Source organism: Solanum verrucosum, unplaced genomic scaffold (genome assembly GCF_900185275.1).
Source record: "Solanum verrucosum unplaced genomic scaffold, falcon-dt-bn FXZP01000060.1, whole genome shotgun sequence".
In the NCBI taxonomy this organism is placed as follows: domain Eukaryota; kingdom Viridiplantae; phylum Streptophyta; class Magnoliopsida; order Solanales; family Solanaceae; genus Solanum; species Solanum verrucosum.
The window spans coordinates 8,075,010-8,095,005 of NW_026020129.1; the positions used below are offsets into that span (position 1 = coordinate 8,075,010).

Here is a 19,996-nt window from a genome sequence, read left to right on the forward strand (position 1 = left end):
CTAATGTCTTTCAAAGAATTGTAAGGTAAGGTACTTCATTAGGAATTGTATGGTAATGCCTAGCCCCCCTTGCTTGTATTTATCCTTATTGATATCTTTTTATTTTTAATAAAAGACCGCTAGACACTCCGTTTAGTGGTAAATTTGGAGGGGAAAAAATGTCTTTGATATAAATGTATGCATCCACTAACAATCAATGGACCAGGTCCCCTGACAAAATAACAATGCGAAAAAAATAACTCAAAGTAAATCAGACACAAGAATTTTACGTGGAAACCTCCTTGTTCAAGGGAGGAGAAAACTACTACCTGTCTCACAGGATTTCACCACAAACTCCATTCCACTAAAAACGGAGCAACATTCAGATTACAAACTCTTTTAACCTAGGAATTAAAATCTTAATCCCTTCCCCCTCACTATAACAACTCTGTTACAAGGAAAAACTAAGCAATAACTCTATTGTCCACTAAACCTACTAACTCTAGTCGATCTAGACTTCAACAACCCAACATAGCTAACTCTAGCTAAGAATTGGAAAGCTCAACAAGAACTTCAAACGGTATAATTCCTTTATAACTTAGGAATAGATCTTACACGATTGACCACTGAAATATACACCCTAGCAACAACTAAGAACGACGATAACTCCCATCTTGTCCTTCGGCTGTTCTTGAGCAATATTCCGCGGCTGAGAGGGTTTTGCTTTTTTAATAAACTTTTTCAATGCAAAAACTTGCTTTGTGTCAATGGAGAATAGGCATGTTATAGGATAGGCACAAACACACAAAGCAATTTCATTGGCTAAGAGCCTGTTGTGCTATGGGAGACGCGCACTAGCCACAACAGGTCCTGCAGATGCAGGCTTTTGGATAGTTGTAGTTTTTACTGTACGAAACTCTCAGTTTTACTGGGACCAGGTTCAAAGTTTGTTCAATCATCAAAAACTAGTTTTGGGGACGTACTTCGCACGTTTATCTCAAAAACTTAATCTAACATATTGTACATGATAAATTTGATATAATTTATTATATGACTTTCATTGCGCTATGAACTAAAAATGAAAACATACTAAAAGAAAGTTATAGAGTCCTTTTAGTCTATCAATGCTTACCTTAACATAGGTACACAATTGGTTATAACTGAACTATATCAAGATCTCTTGAAACTTATCAGTATTCTTACAACATAGAGTTCAAATTTTGCTGGCGATGAATCCAAAGAAAGAAACGATTTTTTTGCTGAAAAATGAATGATGAACAACATGTCAAACAAACTTTGCTCTTGTAATGACCCTAAAGGTCATTTTTGGAAATTTTCATAAAATGACCGTTTTACCCCTCCCGATAATTGCCTTGAGTCCTAATTGTTGTATTTTCGAAGTTGGTTTGAAGGAAAATTGATGAAAAGTTGAGTTTTTGGAAAGTTGAGTTTTTAAGAGTTAAAGTTTGGTTAAAAGTGCTACTTCGAGTCATTTGGAGTTTCGAGACTCGAATCGAATTTCCGTTGATTCCAGCAGTTTTAGAATGTCGAAATGGGTCTATGAGAATTTATGGAGTCGAATTTGGAGTTAAAACGAAGATTTGAGGTCCTAAGTTGCTAAAATTGTGAAATTTTGATCAAGAGTTGACTTTGGTCAACAAACGAGGTTCCGGTGCTCGAAATGGAATTCCGAGGGCACCGTTGGATTCAGGGGGTGATTCTAAGTCTAGAATGAGTCTTGGTTGAATTTTTAGAGGCCCCGAGTGCGTTTCGAGTTTTTGAGCCTAAAGTTAGTTTCTTGACGCCTTATCGGATACCGGGTCAAGGAGACCTCGAATTCAAATTCCGAAGATTTCATTCAGTCCGAAATGTCATTTTCAAGCTAGTAGCATATTTGGTTTGTGTTCGGGAAGTGCCAAATGAGTTTTGGGTGAGCTTTTAAGCTTCTTGGATGCTTTGACACTATTTCAGCAAATTGTGACAACTAAAGGGTTCATTATTAGTTTTCAAGGTCGAAAAATTATTCCGAAGGTTCTGAAATTTTGAGCATGAATTATAGGACTTATCTGCAAATTTTGGTGCATTTTCGCTAACCCGAGATTGGACTTTTATCGCAAATAAGAAATAATTGTTTACCGAGTAGAAATAATATTTGACTGGGCAAACGAGCATGAAATTGAGCTCCGATTGAACGAACAGGTCCGTATCATTATTTAAGACATTTACAAAAAGAATCGGGTCATTTCACTATCGTATGAGGAAATTACGGCCTTTTTAGTGAAAGATTAACTGCTGTTTTTCTGGTGCATAACAGCCATGTACTGTTATAAAAATCTCAGACTGTGTTCATTTGGTATTTTGAGCATATCGGGAGTTCTAGAGATCGGAATGGAGTGATTCTTATGGGTTTCTTCTTGAATTAATATGAGGGTTAGTATTCAATCTTCAATTCGACATTTTCTCATAATTTTTTTATCTGGTTTTTTTTCCTATCCGTAAATATCTTGGAAAAAATTGGGGTTTTATTGATTTGGACTCCCTTTTTTATGAAAAAGGTATATTTACGATCCTTATGTTATGGGTAAACTGATTTTCACATAAAATTATTGATTCATTGATTATTTTCATCATATTAACCGCGTACAATTTGGACTTTCCCGGTAAAGTTAAAGTTTGATAAATTGAGAATTTCAAGGTCGATCTTAACTCCGTTTTTGATGAAATTTCATATTTGAACTTATCTAAGCATGGGTAAGATGTTTTTTTAAGAGATATTTCATTTTCGAGTCGGGGTTTCGGATCCGAATATTTTAGGCTTCTTCAAGAACGTGGATTTTCCTTCAAATTGAGTTTGTGAATTGATTTCAACTCCGTTTTCAAATTGGTTTTCACCATTAGCTTCCAAATACTTTAAGGATAATTTTACATAAAAAAATTTCAGATTTGGGTATCGTTTTCCGGTATGAGACTTTTGGACCGTTTTGCCCCTTTTCCCTAAATTTCTTGATTTTGGTGTCATTGGACTCGAATTGTGATTGTGAATAATTGTTTGAATAGATTATCGTGATCCGGATTATACTCTGAAAGGAAAGGCTCAAGTCAAGTAACTTTTGGAGTTCGTTTTAAGGCAAGTGGCTTCTAAACTTTGTAAAACTCTTAGACTACGCATGACTACTTTCCTAATTGTGTTGGGGAGTAATGGGGATTGAGGATGGGTTTTATTTGTTGATTGAAATTGTTGTAAATGAAAGATGGGGAATAAAACGAGCTAAATGTGTTATATGTGACTTGAATTTGTTGAATAAGTCATGTGATAACTGATATTGAGGGGATAGAAGAGCATGAGTAGGCTATGATTGATACAGACATTGTGATTGAGACAGGTGATGTGTAATGCTATGATGTGGTCGTGATATGGTTGTGATTGAGACAGGTGATGTGTAATACTATGATATGGTCGTGATATAGTTGTGATTGAGACAGGTGATGTGTAATACTATGATGTGGTTGTGATATGGTTGTGATTGAGACAGATGATGTGTAATACTATGATGTGATCGTGATATGATTGTGATTGATGACATGTGCATATTCATTATTCATCCCATGTGTGAACTATCTGTTGCATGAGTTCTGAGACATTGATATGAGGATGGATGAATATGAGACACAGTTGAGACTAGCTCCGGCTAGCGATTTGGATGCCGATGGGATCCGGTTCCGACGGTGATACATGGTCCATGTGTGGCCCCCATGGGTTCTGATTTGAGTATTCAATGCGGACTGATTACGTCAACAGATGTGTATCGTAGGACAGACATGCATCACGACTACATGACATCATTATTGCATTTTGCATCTCATTTGTCTTATCTTTGTCAGTGATGTGTGGATTGTATCAGTTTACCCTTCTTATGTGGAATTTGATCTACTTGCTCTTATTTGTTGATCTGAGGTTGATAAGGATATACTGTTGGTTCTGGCTGTTGAATATGATCTGTTTAGTATAGGTTGGTTGGTTTGCTGCTAGATTGAAGTTTCGGTGGTTCGGTTGGGATTGAAAGGAGTTGTTTATAGCTGCTAGTTTTGCTTAGTTTAGAGTTACTTGCGAGTACCTGTGGTTTTCGGTACCCACCCTTGCTCCTACACAATTGTGTAGGTTGATAGCTCTCTCAGATTCGGCTTAGTATTTTCTTTAGCAGATTGAGCTTCGGGACATACTCGAGAGGTAGCGGTTCATTCCAGACGTGCCCTTAAGTTATCTTTACTTTCAGTTTTGTTCTATTCGAGAACTATACTCTGAGACTTGTATATTTTTATTCGAATTCTGTATTTAGAGGTTTGTACATGTGACAACCAAATTCTGGGTAGTGTTGAGTCTTAATTAAAGTCTTCCGCTTATTTATCATCTTTTATTCTCGTATTTCTATTTCTCTATCGTTGTGGTTCGGTTAGGCTGACGTGTCCGGTGGAAAATGGACACGTGCCATCACATCCGGATTTGGGGTGTGACAGCTCCTTTCCAAGTTTCTTATACTACCAAACAAAGTACTTTCTCCATTTCAATTAACATCACGAGATTCAGGGTAGGTGACTCTACTTCGTTTTCATCGTACTGCTTTTTTTGTCTTCATATAAATTATCTCAACCTTTCAGCAGAATCAAAAAATAAAATCTTTAAGCGGTGCAAATGCTTCAGATGTCTCTCAAATTCTTCAACAACTTTCTGATTCTTTCCCATGGCTCCTTCAACAACTCAATGTTGAGCAAAAGGGTATATTTTCCTCCTATTTCCTTGGTATATTAGCTGTACTATGGCTTCTTTGGTGTTTCATCAATAACTCAAACAAGGGACTGCCACCAGGGCCTAAAGCTTTACCCTTGATAGGTAATCTCCATTCTCTTGATCCTGAAATTCATACATATTTTGCATCTCTTTCCCAAACTTATGGCCCCATTTGTAGACTCTGGCTTGGTAAAAAACTTGGGATCATTATTACTTCTCCTGCCTTAGCTCGCGAGGTCCTTAAGGATAAAGATACCATTTTTGCTAACAGATATGTGTCTGCTGCTGGAAGAGAAATTTCATATGGTGGCAATGACATACTTTGGAATCCTTATGGACCGAAATGGCGCATGTTGAGGAAGGTTTGTGTTCGCGATATGCTTAGTAGTTCTACTTTAGATTCTGTTTATCCACTAAGGAGAAGGGAGCTTAGACAATCGATCAATTACTTTTATAACAAGGCAGGATCACCTGTGAATGTTGGTGAACAGATGTTCTTGACTATGCTTAATGTGATTACAAGCATGTTATGGGGTGGCACAGTGAAGGGTGAGGAGAGAGCTAGTCTTGGAGCTGAGTTTAGGCATGTCGTGACTGAGATAGTTGAGTTGGTCAGATTCCCAATATTTCCGATTTTTACCCCGGCTTTGCCTGGTTCGATTTCCAGGATGTTACAAAGAAGATGAAGGTGTTGGCAAAGAGATTTTATAAGATATTTGAGAGCATAATTGATCAAAGACAAAAATTGGACAGAAATGGTGTTTGCCACGAAAGCACAGACTTTTTCTAAAGTTGAAAGATGAAGCAGATCCCAAAATACATCTGACCATGACTGAAATCAAAGCCTTACTTATGGTATGTTTTATCAGTTGTGCATTCTACTAAATTTGCTTGTTCCAAAAAGAAATCTTCCTCTACTAAATAGTCACTGTATTATTATTGAGTAGCCAAGATTGCATTTGTCTTCAACCATTCATACTGGCTTACACTGATCATGATGGCAGATCTTTTCTTTTTCATATTAAATGACATTGATAGTGGGATTGTAAATGTATAGAAAAATTATTGTGGCATATGGGAAATTAATTTCAGAAGAATCAGATTCATAAATTCATGTCCTGGGCTGTTGGTTGCGTTCTTCTGCTTGCAATATTACTTTCATTACATGTGGTCCTGGTTACAAAGTTTTTTACTTTAAATAGTCCATTTCCTTACATGCTAGGCTGTTACGGATGAAAAATTTGAATATAGTGATATAAGTCATAATAAGATGATCAAATGCTTTATAAATTGACATTAGGATAGTAAATGTATTGACGAATTTTTGTGATGGGTGAGTAATAAATATTAGATTCATATATTCATGTCCTGAACTGTTAGTTGCTACCATGTTCTACAGTTAAAAAATTGTTGAACATGATAACAACTTCACAAGTACTATGGACAGGAAATGGTTCTCGGTGGAACTGGCTCAACCTCCAACACGATTGAGTTTGCCATTGCCGATATTATGAACAAACCAGACATCCTGAGAAAATTACAACAAGAAGTAGATACAGTTGTGGGAAAGGATAATATTGTGGAAGAATCTCATATTCAGCAATTACCATATCTCTATGTAGTTATGGAAGAAGTGTTGCGCATACATCCAACTGCTCCACTATTGATACCACATTGTCCTAGTGAGACAGTCACTGTTGGAGGATACACTGTTCCTGAAGGATCTCGTGTTTTCATAAATGTATGGCGCTATATAAAGAGATGGTTCTATCTGGAAAAATCCAACAGAGTTCCATCCAGAGAGATTTTTGGACAATAAATGGGATTATAGTGGAAATGATTTCAACTATTTCCCATTTGGTTCTGGAAGAAGAATGTGTGCAGGGATAGGCATGACAGAGAGGATGTTCATGTATTCACTGGCTTCACTCATTCATTCTTTCGACTGGAAATTGCCCGAAGGAGAAACATTGGACGTTACAGAGAAGTTCAGTATTATTTTGAAGAAGAAAATGCCTCTGGTGGCTTTACCTACTCCAAGATTGTCCAATCCAACACTGTATGAGTAAGATAAAAATGTGTTAGTCGTGTTCTGTATGAGTAGAGAGTCGTGTTCTGTATGATGATTTTGTCTTTTGTATGATGTATTATGGAAATGGGATCCATTTGAAATTGATTCAAAGCGAAAAGAACCATTATCTTCTCTCTTCTCTCTCAGTGAAAGTTCTCTCCAAACCCACTCTATGTGCTAATGTCTTTCAAAAACAAATATTAATGAGCATTGAATAATTCTCTCAAGTTTCCTATTTATAGATAATGACTGATATTTTCTTTTAATTTTGACTTAAATTGATAGAATATATGCGTCCACTATCAGTCAACGGACCAGGTCCCTTGACACAGCAAGAACAGTAATGAAGAGTAAACAATGAAGAGAAAACAACACAAACAGTTTACGTGGAAACCTCCTTGCTCAAGGGAGTAAAACTACGACATGTCACACAGGATTTTCACCTGTTTTCACTAATCTTCTCAAGCAAAAGTGAAACACAGATTACACCACCAACGAGATTAACCTCTTAATCTCAATGCTAAGTAATACGCCTATTACTTACTGAGCCTAAGCAGATACCAGACTGCCCACTAAGCCATCACTCCTAGATAACTTAGACTTTAACTAAGTAGATACAACACTGCCCACTAAATCAACTAGCTCCTAGATGATTTAGAATTTGACTGAGTAGATACAACATTGCCCACTAAATCAGTTAACTCTAACCGATTTAGACCTTTTACAACCAGAACAAACGATCTGATTCCTTTACATATTAGGAGCAGATTTACAATATAAGCACTGAAGTATGAATCCTAAGACAACTGTGCCAAATGCAGCTCTATCAGGTCCATGTTGCTCTTTTGGAGGATACTTCACGAAAATGGGTCTTTGCTTGTGTACTTGAGAATTTTCAAGAAGCAAAAACTAAGGTTGTGTCTATTGAAATGAACCTTATAAAATGATAGACACAAAGCTCCAACTCAACAAAGACGCTTCAGCACTCTATCAGGTCCCTTTGTTGAGCATGAGCATTGTTCTTCCTTGAAGATGGCCTTTTCTTTTTGAGCTTATGAATTTTCAAAAATTCACAACTTTGTTTGCCAAATCTTGAGTTTGTGTTTTGGAGAAGAGACTATCAAAAGGACACAAACTCCTTGGGACGAGGCTATTGGCTGAGAGCCTGCTGTTATGAAAAGTTGTGCACCAACCACATCAGAGTTGGCAGCTTTTTGACAGCTGTCTCTTCGTCCTTTTCTCGTACGCAGACTTTCCGGGACCAGGTCCCTTGCTGCGTTCTTTGATGCTTGAGTTCTTGAAAAAGACTTGCTAGCTCTCTCTCTTCTTGAATGAATAATGTTGTTTGTTTATTGCTGTATATATCAGTTACCAACAAAGGTTTTGACCACTTAAACAAATAACTTCGTCCGCCCTTCCTATTGGTGAAGTACACTGCACATCTCACCAACCAACCTGACAAGATAGCTTTACAGTTGTGCACCACTTTGAATCTGGACGGAAGTACTCTGCCAAGGACCAGGTCCTTGCATTTGTGATGAGGATCATCTAAACACCTAGAATATAACATTTTCCCCTTTTTTGATGATGACAAACAAATATTCCTCATGCTGAGTTTATTCATTTATTTCCCTTTTCGTTAGTCCCAATACCAGAAGACCCTTTCCTGGATCTGGTCCCTTGTTGGATTCCTAAGTTTGTTAAATCATCAATACTTAACATCAACTCCAGAATAACAGAAATAATCAAGTATCATGCGGAAACTAGCAAAGCAACCTAGGAAGACAATGGGTAAGAAGATAAATGAGAAATATGTCAAAAGAAACATAAATATTTAACAAGGTTCAGTCAATTTACCTAATCCGCAAAAGGATATGAGCAATCCACTATATAAATAAAAATACAAAATATCGAGAGAAATAACCTCACAAAATTAACTCAATTTAAAAAGAGGCTCACACTAGTGATAATGTACCACTTGTGTCTCACATAAATCATCCCCTAAATAAAACTCTCAGAGCCCTTAGGACTACAGATGCAACCAATTTAGAAGCAATGAGCCTCTTTTTATAGAACTAGTTTTGGGAACATGCTTCGCATGTTTATTCCAAAAACTTAATATAACATATTGTAAATGATAAATTTGATATAATATATTATACTTTCTTTGCACTGTGAACTAAAAATGATAACATACAAAAAGAATAAAAATATAAGTTATAGAGTCCTTTTAGTCTATCAATGTGCACCTTAGCATAGATACTTAATTGGTTACAACTCAACTATATCAAGATCTCTTGAAACTTATCAGTTATCTTACAACAACATATATACAAAGACTTTATGATGATGCTAAAATTTTGTACTAAGTTACCTAACATAAGGAAAAAATTGACTCCCTTAGTCCTCATACTCTCATCTTCACTAATCATTGATTTGGTCCTCTAAGGATATAGTGTTACAAGAGTGACATTTATGACATAGTTTTTACCCATAATATCATAATCAATTAGATAATTAACTGGTCACTTTGTTATGAAGACCATGAGTCCATGACTCTTTGGGATCACTGACTAGCTAGAGTCATTATTGCATTAAACAAGAAGTATATTTAACAAAAAAATTATTAATTTTACTATATATATATTTATATATAAGTTGCTGAGATGAGGAGATTTGAGCCAAAAAAAAATTTAAGCAATTTCATTTTTGATGTTAAAAGCAGCATGAATCACTTCAATAATCAAACTGTCTTCCTGCAAAACATGGCTTCAGAACTTCTAAAACATGTCTTGCAGCTCTCTTGACAGTTCAATGGTATAAATTAATGAACATCAAATACTTCTATATGTTAGCATGTTCGATAGATTCTAATAGTTATAATGTAATAACTCTAATTATTTGTTCAATGATCAGAGGCGGAGCTAGGTGGGGTTGTGGATTCGGATGAATTCACTAGCTTTTTTGTAGATCATGTAATTGTATTAGAAAATTAAATAAATATATATGTATATTAACTTATGAACCCCTTATAACAAAATTGTTTGACTGCTCAGTGGAAAGGAAGGGGAGGTAGAAATGTCTTTCGGACTAGTATTGTGGGTTCAAACTCTACCATCAATCTTCTATTTAGAACCCCCAAACTTCTAGTTCTTGCTCCGCCTCTAATAATGATAGTTCAATTTCTTTCCATATGTAGGAGATAACAGAAATTAATGTAGCATATTTTCCAGATATAAAATTTAGGAATAGCAGATATTTAGGCATGTAAATTAAAAAAAAAAAAAATTCTCCACTTGAAACATTCATTCAGCAAACCTCACAAAGTAACAGAACCTAGTGCTTTAATTCTTAGAGTCATTCAACTGCTATTCCTTTAAAAAAATAAAAATGAAAGTTTTGGTTTTGTTAACTATTCGTCAACCGTTAGTCCTAAACATTTAGGGCTCTTGGTTAAATATCGATTTCCATTAAATCAACACAGTAACAGTATGAATGGGGACTGGAAAGATATCTCTGCTTCTTTTTCATTGCATGGGTCCACCAAATTAGTTTTTTATCTTCATCGGAAATATCTCGTTCCTTCGGCTAATTAGTCTTCTTTTAATTATTGTCTCTAGTTTCTTCGAAATAGGAGTCTAGTTAACTTTTGATCTAAATTTTTGAATTGATTCAATTAGGATTATAATTAGTTTTAATGCGTTAATTTTGAATACTAAGATCAATTAGGCTTTTAGTACTTTTCTTGAAATTTGAGATTTTATTCTCAAATTTTATATATCAATTTATGTCTTTAATCTTTATAATTTCGCTTGCACATTATTTTTTCTTGTTTATTCAAGTAACTCGATTCTTATCAATCTTATACTACACAAATAAGATAAAATTATTTTTTATATCTATGATGTTAAATAGATGAAGGGCATCTGATTGGATATTTGAGGCCATGATGGTGAAAGAGTTGCTGGCGATAAATCCAAAAAAAGAAACGATTTTCTTGCTGAAAATTGAGTGATGAACAACGTGCCAAACAAAAAATTTCTCCTTTCCAAGTTTCTTATGATACTAAACAAAGTACTTTCTCCATTTCAATTAACATCACGAGATTTAGGAGGTGACTCTGCTTCGTTTTGGTCTATTTATATTCATATCATTCTTTCAGCAAATAAAAAAATAAAATCTTTTAGCAGTGCAAAAGCTTCAGATGTCTCTCAAATTCCTCAAACCCCTTTTTGATTCATTCCCATGGCTCCTTCAAGAACTCAATGTTGAGCAAAAGGGGGTGTTTATCTCCTATTTTCTTGGGTTTTTAGCTTTACTATGGTTCCTTTTGTTTTTCATCAGAAACTCAAACAAGGGATTGCCACCAGGGCCTAAAGCCTTTCCATTGATAGGTAATCTCCTCTCTCTTGATCCTGAACTTCACACCTATTTTGCATCCCTGTCCCAAACATATGGCCCCATTTGTAGACTCTGGCTTGGTAAAAAACTTGGGATTATTATTAGTTCACCTGCTTTAGCTCGCGAGGTTCTTAAGGATAAAGATACCATTTTTGCAAACAGAGATGTGTCTGCTGCTGGAAGAGAATTTTCATATGGTATCAATGACTTACTTTGGAGTCCTTATGGACCGAAATGGCGAATGTTGAGGAAGCTTTGTGTTCGCGATATGCTTAGTTGTTCTAGTTTAGATTCTGTTTATGCACTAAGGAGAAGGGAGCTTAGACAATCGATCAATTACTTGTATAGTCAGAAGGGTTTACCTGTGAACATTGGTGAACAGATGTTCTTGACTGTGTTTAATGTTATTACAAGCATGTTATGGGGTGGCACGGTGAAGGGTGGGGAAAGAGCTAGTCTTGGAGCTGAGTTTAGGCATGTTGTGACTGAGATAGTTGAGTTGGTCAGTATTCCCAATCTTTCCGATTTTTACCCGGGCTTGACCTGGTTTGATTTCCAGGGTGTTATAAAGAAGATGAAGGTGGTTTTAAAGAGATTTGATAAGATATTTGAGAGCATAATTGATCAAAGACAAAAATTGGACAGAAATGGTGTTGGCCAAGAAAGCAAAGACTTTTTGCAAGTTTTGCTGAAGTTGAAAGATGAAGCAGATCCCAAAATGCCTTTGACTATGACTGAAATCAAAGCCTTACTTATGGTATGTTTATCAGTTGTGCATTCTACTAAATTTGTTTTTTTTCCAAATGAACCAAAAAGAAATCATCCTCTCCCCAGTTATCACTTCATTATTATTGAGTAGCCAAGATGCAACCATTCATACCTCATCTATATGGATTAGTTATTAGCTTACACAGTTACACTGATCATGATGGCAGATGTTTTCTTTTTTATATTATAAGGATCAAAATCACTGTGGCATACGGGAAATAAATTTCAGAAGAATCAGATTCGTAAATTCATGTCCTGGGTTGTTGGTTGGGTTCTTCTGGTAGGAAAATTCACTTTCATTACATGTGGTGCTGGTTACAAAGTTTGCATTTTACTTGTAATAGTTCATCTCCTTACCAGTTAGGAAGTTAACGGATGAAAAATTGGCTTATAATGATATTAGTCATTAATAAGAGGATCAAATGCTAATAAAAGTTAAAATTAGGATCATAAATGTATTGAAGAATTATTGTGTAATAAATATTAGATTCGTATATTCATGTTCTGAACTGTTAGTTGCTACCATGTTATTGGACTGACTTAAGGATAGAGTCGGCAAATTTAGCATCAGATAATATGTGAAGACTTAACTGTGAACCTTGAACTGAACTCCAATATACAGTTCTACAAATAAAAACTTGTACATGATAATAAATTCACAAATACTATGGACAGGATTTGGTTGTCGGTGGAACTGACACAACCTCCAACGCGGTTGAGTTTGCCATGACTGAAATTTTGAACAAACCAGACATCTTGAGGAAATTACAAGAAGAAGTGGATACAGTTGTGGGAAAAGATAACATAGTGGAAGAGTCTCATATTCAACAGTTACCATATTTCTATGCAGTGATGAAAGAAGTCTTGCGTCTACATCCAGCTCTCCCACTCTTGGCTCCTCATTGTCCTAGTGAGACAGTCACTGTTGGAGGATACACTGTTCCTAAAGGGTCTCATATTTTCGTAAATGTATGGGCTATACACAGAGATCCTTCCATCTGGAAAAATCCAACAGAGTTCCATCCGGAGAGATTTTTGCACAATAAATGGGATTATAGTGGAAATGATTTCAGCTATTTCCCATTTGGTTCTGGCAGAAGAATGTGTGCGGGGATAGCCATGGCAGAGAGGATGTTCATGTATTCATTGGCTTCGCTCATTCATTCTTTCGATTGGAAATTGCCCGAAGGAAAGACATTAGACCTTAAAGAGAAGTTTGGTATTACTTTGAAGAAGAAAATGCCTCTGGTAGCTATACCTACTCCAAGATTGTTCAATCCAACATTGTATGAGTAAGATAAAAAAGTATCACTGTTATGTGCTAATGTCTTTTAAAGATAAATATTCATGAGCATTGAATAATTCTCTCAAGTTTCCTATTTATAGATAACTAGTCCTGGACACGTGCTTTGCACGTATATTCCAAATTATTAAAATAAAACTGTTTATAATTTACAGATTTTGAATAGGATAAAGGAAGAGAGTAAAATGTTCTGTGAATATTTCCTTACAATCATACTCAAAAATCAAAGTACATACTGAGTTCTTTTATTTTTCAAAGAATATTTAGTCATTCTTGAACAACTCGATGTTTGATTCATTATAATGACACAAGAAACTGTTATCAATTTTTTTTTAAAAAGAAAATGATTGTAGTACTTAAATCATGACAAACATGGAAATATGATTCGACTACAAATATAGTGAAGCTGGTACCAATTGATCAACAATAACTTAAAAGTAGTAAGGTTTTTGTGTTTTGTGCCCCTAATATATATTTGTATCTTTTTTCAATTACATTTCATCCTATATCTTTTAACAATTTGCATCCTAGCCTCTATATTTTCCTTCAAAATCATAAAAAAGATGTATATTGTATTGTTATTTGTAACGACAAAATAGGGAACATAAATTCAAATATCCCTCAAAACTAATACTACTATTTTAGTTTCTTGTTTAAAAATTAAAAACAGAGCAGATGTATATTTGAGTAGAGAAGAAAAACCTCTGGTGACATCGTCTTTGACGGAACGAAAATATGAACACCTTTAGACTGCAAACGGTCTATTCCAACTGCAAAATTTCAAATCATTAATCAAATTTCAAAAGAACATCCAAAAATATTTTGAGGTTCATACATTGAAAGTAAAAAAAAAAACTTAGAAAAAAATAGATAAAATTTGCAGAAGAAAATGTTTTGCCCGACAAAAGAAGAAAGATTGGACAGAGATTATGTGATTTGACACTATGGTGTCAAATAACGAAGGATTAATGATTATGAATGAATAAATTGTGTAATTGACTAAAACTTGAAACTAAGAAATGTTGAGAAAGGATTGTAATCTAAATTACTATGTATTAAAAAAAATATGTTATAGTAATAATTATTGGTAGATGAACCAATCATCCATATAACAGGTAGAAGCTTCAAACTAATAAATGTTGGAATGAGAAAAGGTACTTACTATTAAGAAATATGCTACTATAATAATTACCGGCAAATGAATCATCTATTATTTACTCGGTTTCAGTGCATCTAATATTATTTACTTGGTTTAATAATTATTAATAAATTTTATATTTTAAAATTGTAGTTGTTGGACTTTTAATGCTACCTTTATACAATTAAAATATTTATTATTTATTAAGATATTAAGATTAAATTTTAAATGTTTATTTAGTGTAAAGGTAAAATGGTAATTCAACTTTTCACTTTTGAGCTTCCCACTTTTAATAATATATGATGATGAGTGATGTTTTCTTCTAATTATGACTGAAATAACTCAGTATCATGCGGAAGCTAGCAAAGCAAGAAAACCATGAGAAGATAAATGAGAAATATGTCAAAAGAGACATAAATAGTTAAAAAGGTTCAATCAATTGACCTGATCCACAAAAGGATATGAGCAATTCACTACATAAATAAAAGATACAAAATATCGAGAGAAATAACCTCATAAAATTAACTCAACTTGAAAAGAGGCTCACACAATTGATAATGTACCGTTTGTGCCTCACATATTTTCCCTCTAAACAAAACTCTCAAATTCCTAATTAGGACTACATTGTGGATGCTACCAAGTTAGAAGAAATGGGCGTCCTTTTAGAGAACTAGTTTTGGGAACGTGCTTCTCACGTTTATTCCAAATACTTAATCTGACATATTATTTGCGCTATGAACTAAAAATGAAAACATACAAAAAGAATAAAAACTAAGTTATAGAGTCCTTTTAGTCTGTCAATGCTTTCCTTAACATAGATACACAATTGGTTATAACTTAACTATATCAAGATCTCTTGAGACTTATCAGTTATCAGTGTTATTTAATAAAATATTGCATGCAGGTTTTTAAATTCTTCTCTTTTAGTATGAATAAAGAAAGTTATGGGAATTAAAAAATGTAATTGAAGTTGTATAAACTACACATAAATATGGAGGCATGCGTATAGATTTATGGATAAGTTATGGGTTAACGCTATAAAATAAATTAGTTACATTTAAATGTCAATAATTCCAATAGATTAATACACCCTTACATATTTTCTTAATAACTATTATTCCAGTAGGTCATACACCCTTACAATGTTATTAATAATAACTATTATTTAGAATATTATATTTTTCTAGAATGTTTTAATCAAAATAAGTCATTATTAAAATCAATTCACCAAAATAATATGTTTTTAAAAATTTTACAAAACTAGCATAAATGTATTTCTCAGTAATGTTTTAGGTTATATTTTATTCAAAAAAAAAAAGCACAAAGATCTGACAGAATAAATAGACATAAAACATTTTTGTCAGTAACGTTTTGTAATTCGTTACTCGGAGGCACGTTTTACCGCCAAAATGTGAATCACAAAAATGTTTCTCTAGAATGACTGAAAATTAAAATTCAATCTTATACATGTCTCATTCAACTTTTCACTATTAAAATGAATTTATATATTACACATACATTCACTTGAAATATATATGATTTTTTTTTTCTCTTTTCATACAAACAATACTTTTGCAAGAAAAACGAGAGTGAGGAGGGCTTTACTACATGATATCAATTAATTTCTTTGTTTCTTCTATTATGATGTAGCCATTATATTTTTTTAATAGTTGTTTTTCTTAGTTGTTACATCAGTTTTAACTCAATAGCCTCTGTATCGATAATCTAATATTTAATAATCATAAGAAATTGATTAGTCTAATATTTGGAAGGGATAGTACCTTAGGCTAGAAAAAGATTTCTCATATGATTTATTTACAAATTTTGAAATTGAAAGGATACAAGACACGCTCCAATCTGTGCAATGCCTTCCTCATTTTTTTTCCTTTTGTTGTAAAAAGTATTGTCTATGTATGAAAAGAGAAAGAAAAGAGAACATGATATATATTTCAAGTGAACATATGTACAATAAATATATATATATATATATATATATATATATATATATATATATATCCATTTTAATAGTGGAAAAAAATTAAATAATGAATGAAACATGTACAAGATTGAATTTTAATTTTGAGTCATTCCAGAGAAATGTTACTCTGAGTCACATTTTAGCTATAAAACGTGTCTCAAAGTAACAAATTATAAAACGTTACTAACAATAATATTTTATGTTTGTTTACTTTGTCAGATTTTTGTCTTTTTGTCATAAATTTTTTTGAATAAAATATAACATAAAACGTTACTGAGAAATACGTTTATACTAGTTTTGTAAAATTTCAAAAAAGCGTATTATTCTGGTGAATTGATTTTAATAATGACTTATTTTGGTCAAAAATTATCTTTTCCTATTCCAATTATATCATTGATTTGGTCCTCTAAGTTTTCAATGTTACCAGAGTAACATTTATGAGATAGTCTTTACCCATAATATCATAATCAATCAAATAATCAACTGGTCACTTTAATTTGTAACTTACAGATGAATATGATCATTTCATAACTCTTTAGTTTGCAATTAAGTTAGGAGGTGAAAAGATTGTAAAATATTTTGATTAATTAATATTTAACTTATTAGATATTTATCACATTTTGAATTAGGATAGGGGGTAAAATGGTATTTCAACTTTTACTTTTGTGGCTTCTCACTTTTAGTATAACTAATTTTCACGCGTCTTATGCGTGTAACCCAATTTTATCGACCACAAAATTTTAAAAAATTACATAAATATTAGTATTAAGAAACATATTTGAGTTATAAAATTTATACTAAAGAAGAAGTGCAATTTCTTAAAGTGATATTTTAATCCTACTTGGCGAGCTCTATAAAAGGAAGAAATACTTCTCTAAAGAAGTCCTTGGTTTTCTTACTTTGGTTTCTAATTTGGCATTTAATTAGCAAAGTTACTGGACCTTGTTTCTTTTGGTATAATGTACATTCTCTTGTTTACCTATTGATTTGGCGAAAATAACATTTTTAAATACCAACACTCAAGCAGAAAGGAGTAGAGAAATAGAAACATATGTTTATATTACCTCACAACCAACTAAAAATACCTTTGGTGTAATTATATTTTTAGTGTCATGTGTATTTTTTTATTTTTTTTTATTTTGTGAATTTGATAAAGACCTATAAAAGGAGAATTATAATGTGTAACTTTACCTAAGGCATATATATATATATATATATATTATATTGAATATTTAATGTGCATCAATTAAATATTGAATAAGGTATATATAATTTTGATAAATAATATGATATGTTTAAACGGTTGGAAGCTGAAGGTGAAGAAAATAAATACATGACACATATTAAACTTGTAAATAGAAAGTTCATAGAATTTGTACAGGTCTAAAGGTAGATGAAAGGTCTTTCCAAATAAATTTAATAGACAATTAATTTTCATAAAAAAATAAAATGATAAATATACTTTTAAAAACCATTTTAGTAATTCAACTTTTGACTTAGACTCTTTTCACTTTTAATAGAATGATCTCGTTGACTTATATTACTAAAATCTAAACAAAATGAAGCTTAATTACACGATTCTCATAATATTTTTTACATGATTTTAATATGAGGAATAGTTTTTAGTAGTAACAATTAAGGGTCGAAGGAATTCTTAAAGAAACAATCAAAATGTCCAAAAGCAAAATTGTCATCATACCAACCATTTGAATTTTAACACTACGAAAAGCTACCGTAAATATTAATGATTATGTTTAAGAAAACTATTAGGCTTAGTGCCGCATAAATGTAAATGTAACTCTCGTTTTTATTTGAAAATTAAATTGTTAAATCTCATATTGTATAAATTGTAGAAAAATAAAAAATTAAACAAAAGGAGTGAAAATGAACACATATGTATGTGTTTGCAACACTATGTTAGATAGATGACAAAGTAACACAATCAAAATCTTTCATTTAAAGTTATAATCTTTTAGCAATCTTTATTTGAATTTCTTGTATTTAAACAAAAGCATATTGCATAAACTATTCAAATATTATCAAACTCATCATGTATTAATAGAAGCTTTGTCAATTAATTAGCACTTAAAAGAATAATAACACAAAAAACAAAGAAACAAATTCCATAACAATGCCAAATGATACAGAATTACATAAAAGATGGGTTGCATATTATTTTGGACAACCATACCTCAACTCCAAAAAGGAAAAGAAAAACCTAAAATCATAAGCTAACATAAAAAAAGATCTAAAGGAATATATATGTCATATCTTATACTTCTAAGCTTAACACTTGAATTATATTGTAAGAAAACTTCTCTTTTTAATTTCATAATGAAGCTCTCTGTTCTTTTCCTCAGTTAGCTTTTTGACGATATGTATCTATATCATTATCTAGGAAGAAGAAAAGAGAACAGTAGATGATGAAAAAGAAAAGAAAAGAATATGATGATCTAGGAAATAATTTACTGGTATTTATAGTGATTTTTAATTGTCTTTTCACCTACCAAATTAATGGAGCACATTGAATCATAATACATAAAATTTATTTTGGTTTCAAAATTCAAAGAGTCACTTAATTGGAAGAGTCATTCATTATTAAAGTGTAGTTGTTGGACTTCATATTCCACCATTATGTAATTAAAATATTAGTATTTAATAATTTAATTAATTTTATTTTTATTTAGTGGAGGGGCAAAATGGTAATCCACCTTTGAAAGTTGGAGCTTCCCACTAATAATAATATATGATATATGATGACTAGTATCTGGACACGTACTTTGCACGTGTATTCCATGTTAATTTGTTCAAATTTTTTCATTGAGATGGAGGGAGTATATAATAGTTAAATATATTGGTTTTAAAAAATGCAAGCTTATTCTTACTAAAATAAAGAAATTAAAACACATATCAATTCTCTCTTTACATATAAAGTAGAAGCAACTGCTAAAAAGTATAACAAAATATTTGAATGCTAAAATTAAAATATTACATGCCGAAATAATAATTTATGTGTCTAAACTTTCATATACAATGATACATAAATATTGTGCATTACAATAAATTTGTGTTGAACTTTGTTTAGTGAAGTTGATGTTACTGGCTAATCAAACTCTAGACGCCAATAGCTCTATGTACTTCCCATCCTCTCAAATTGTTTCTTTCTCTTAAATAACAAAAAAGAAGATGAAATTAAGATCAACATCCATTACATTGAATAATTAGGCGAAAAAACTTGAATTTTATTAATACTGTAAGGTTATTATAACATCACAATAAATTATATAGCTTCATATGTACATTATTTTCATCCCATAAATATTCGAAAATAAGATGAAATAGAGTAGACTAAAAACAATAAAATAGCTAATGAATTCTAAAACTTTTAAATAACAAAAAATAATGAGAGAAATAGTTCCAAATGTAAAAGAATGGAGGAACTTCCTCAAGAACTAACAAAAGCATAAATAGATTTATCTTTTATTTGTTGCATATGTGATGAGCAATTACAGTCATCAACAATCATATTGTAAGATTTATATATATATATATATATATATATATATATATGG

General features: G+C 32.4%; 1 protein-coding gene, 1 long non-coding RNA gene and 1 pseudogene across 2 annotated transcripts in view; 2 read left to right on the forward strand and 1 right to left on the reverse strand.

The window, feature by feature from the left end:
- The window catches only part of LOC125826183 (uncharacterized), a 37,592-nt gene that overhangs the window by 13,301 nt on the left and 4,295 nt on the right, over window positions 1-19,996 (reverse strand). The window contains exon 2 of the long non-coding RNA XR_007442930.1: window positions 4,902-4,984. This is a non-coding gene — a long non-coding RNA (uncharacterized LOC125826183). The remainder of the gene's footprint in view (window positions 1-4,901; window positions 4,985-19,996) is intronic.
- Window positions 4,679-6,834, forward strand: LOC125826157 (flavonoid 3'-monooxygenase CYP75B137-like; annotated as a pseudogene).
- On the forward strand, window positions 11,041-13,301 carry LOC125826179 (flavonoid 3'-monooxygenase CYP75B137-like). The gene is made up of 2 exons (XM_049505497.1): window positions 11,041-11,994; window positions 12,681-13,301. The coding sequence occupies exons 1-2, from the start codon at window positions 11,041-11,043 to the stop codon at window positions 13,299-13,301; spliced, it is 1,575 nt and encodes a 524-aa protein (XP_049361454.1).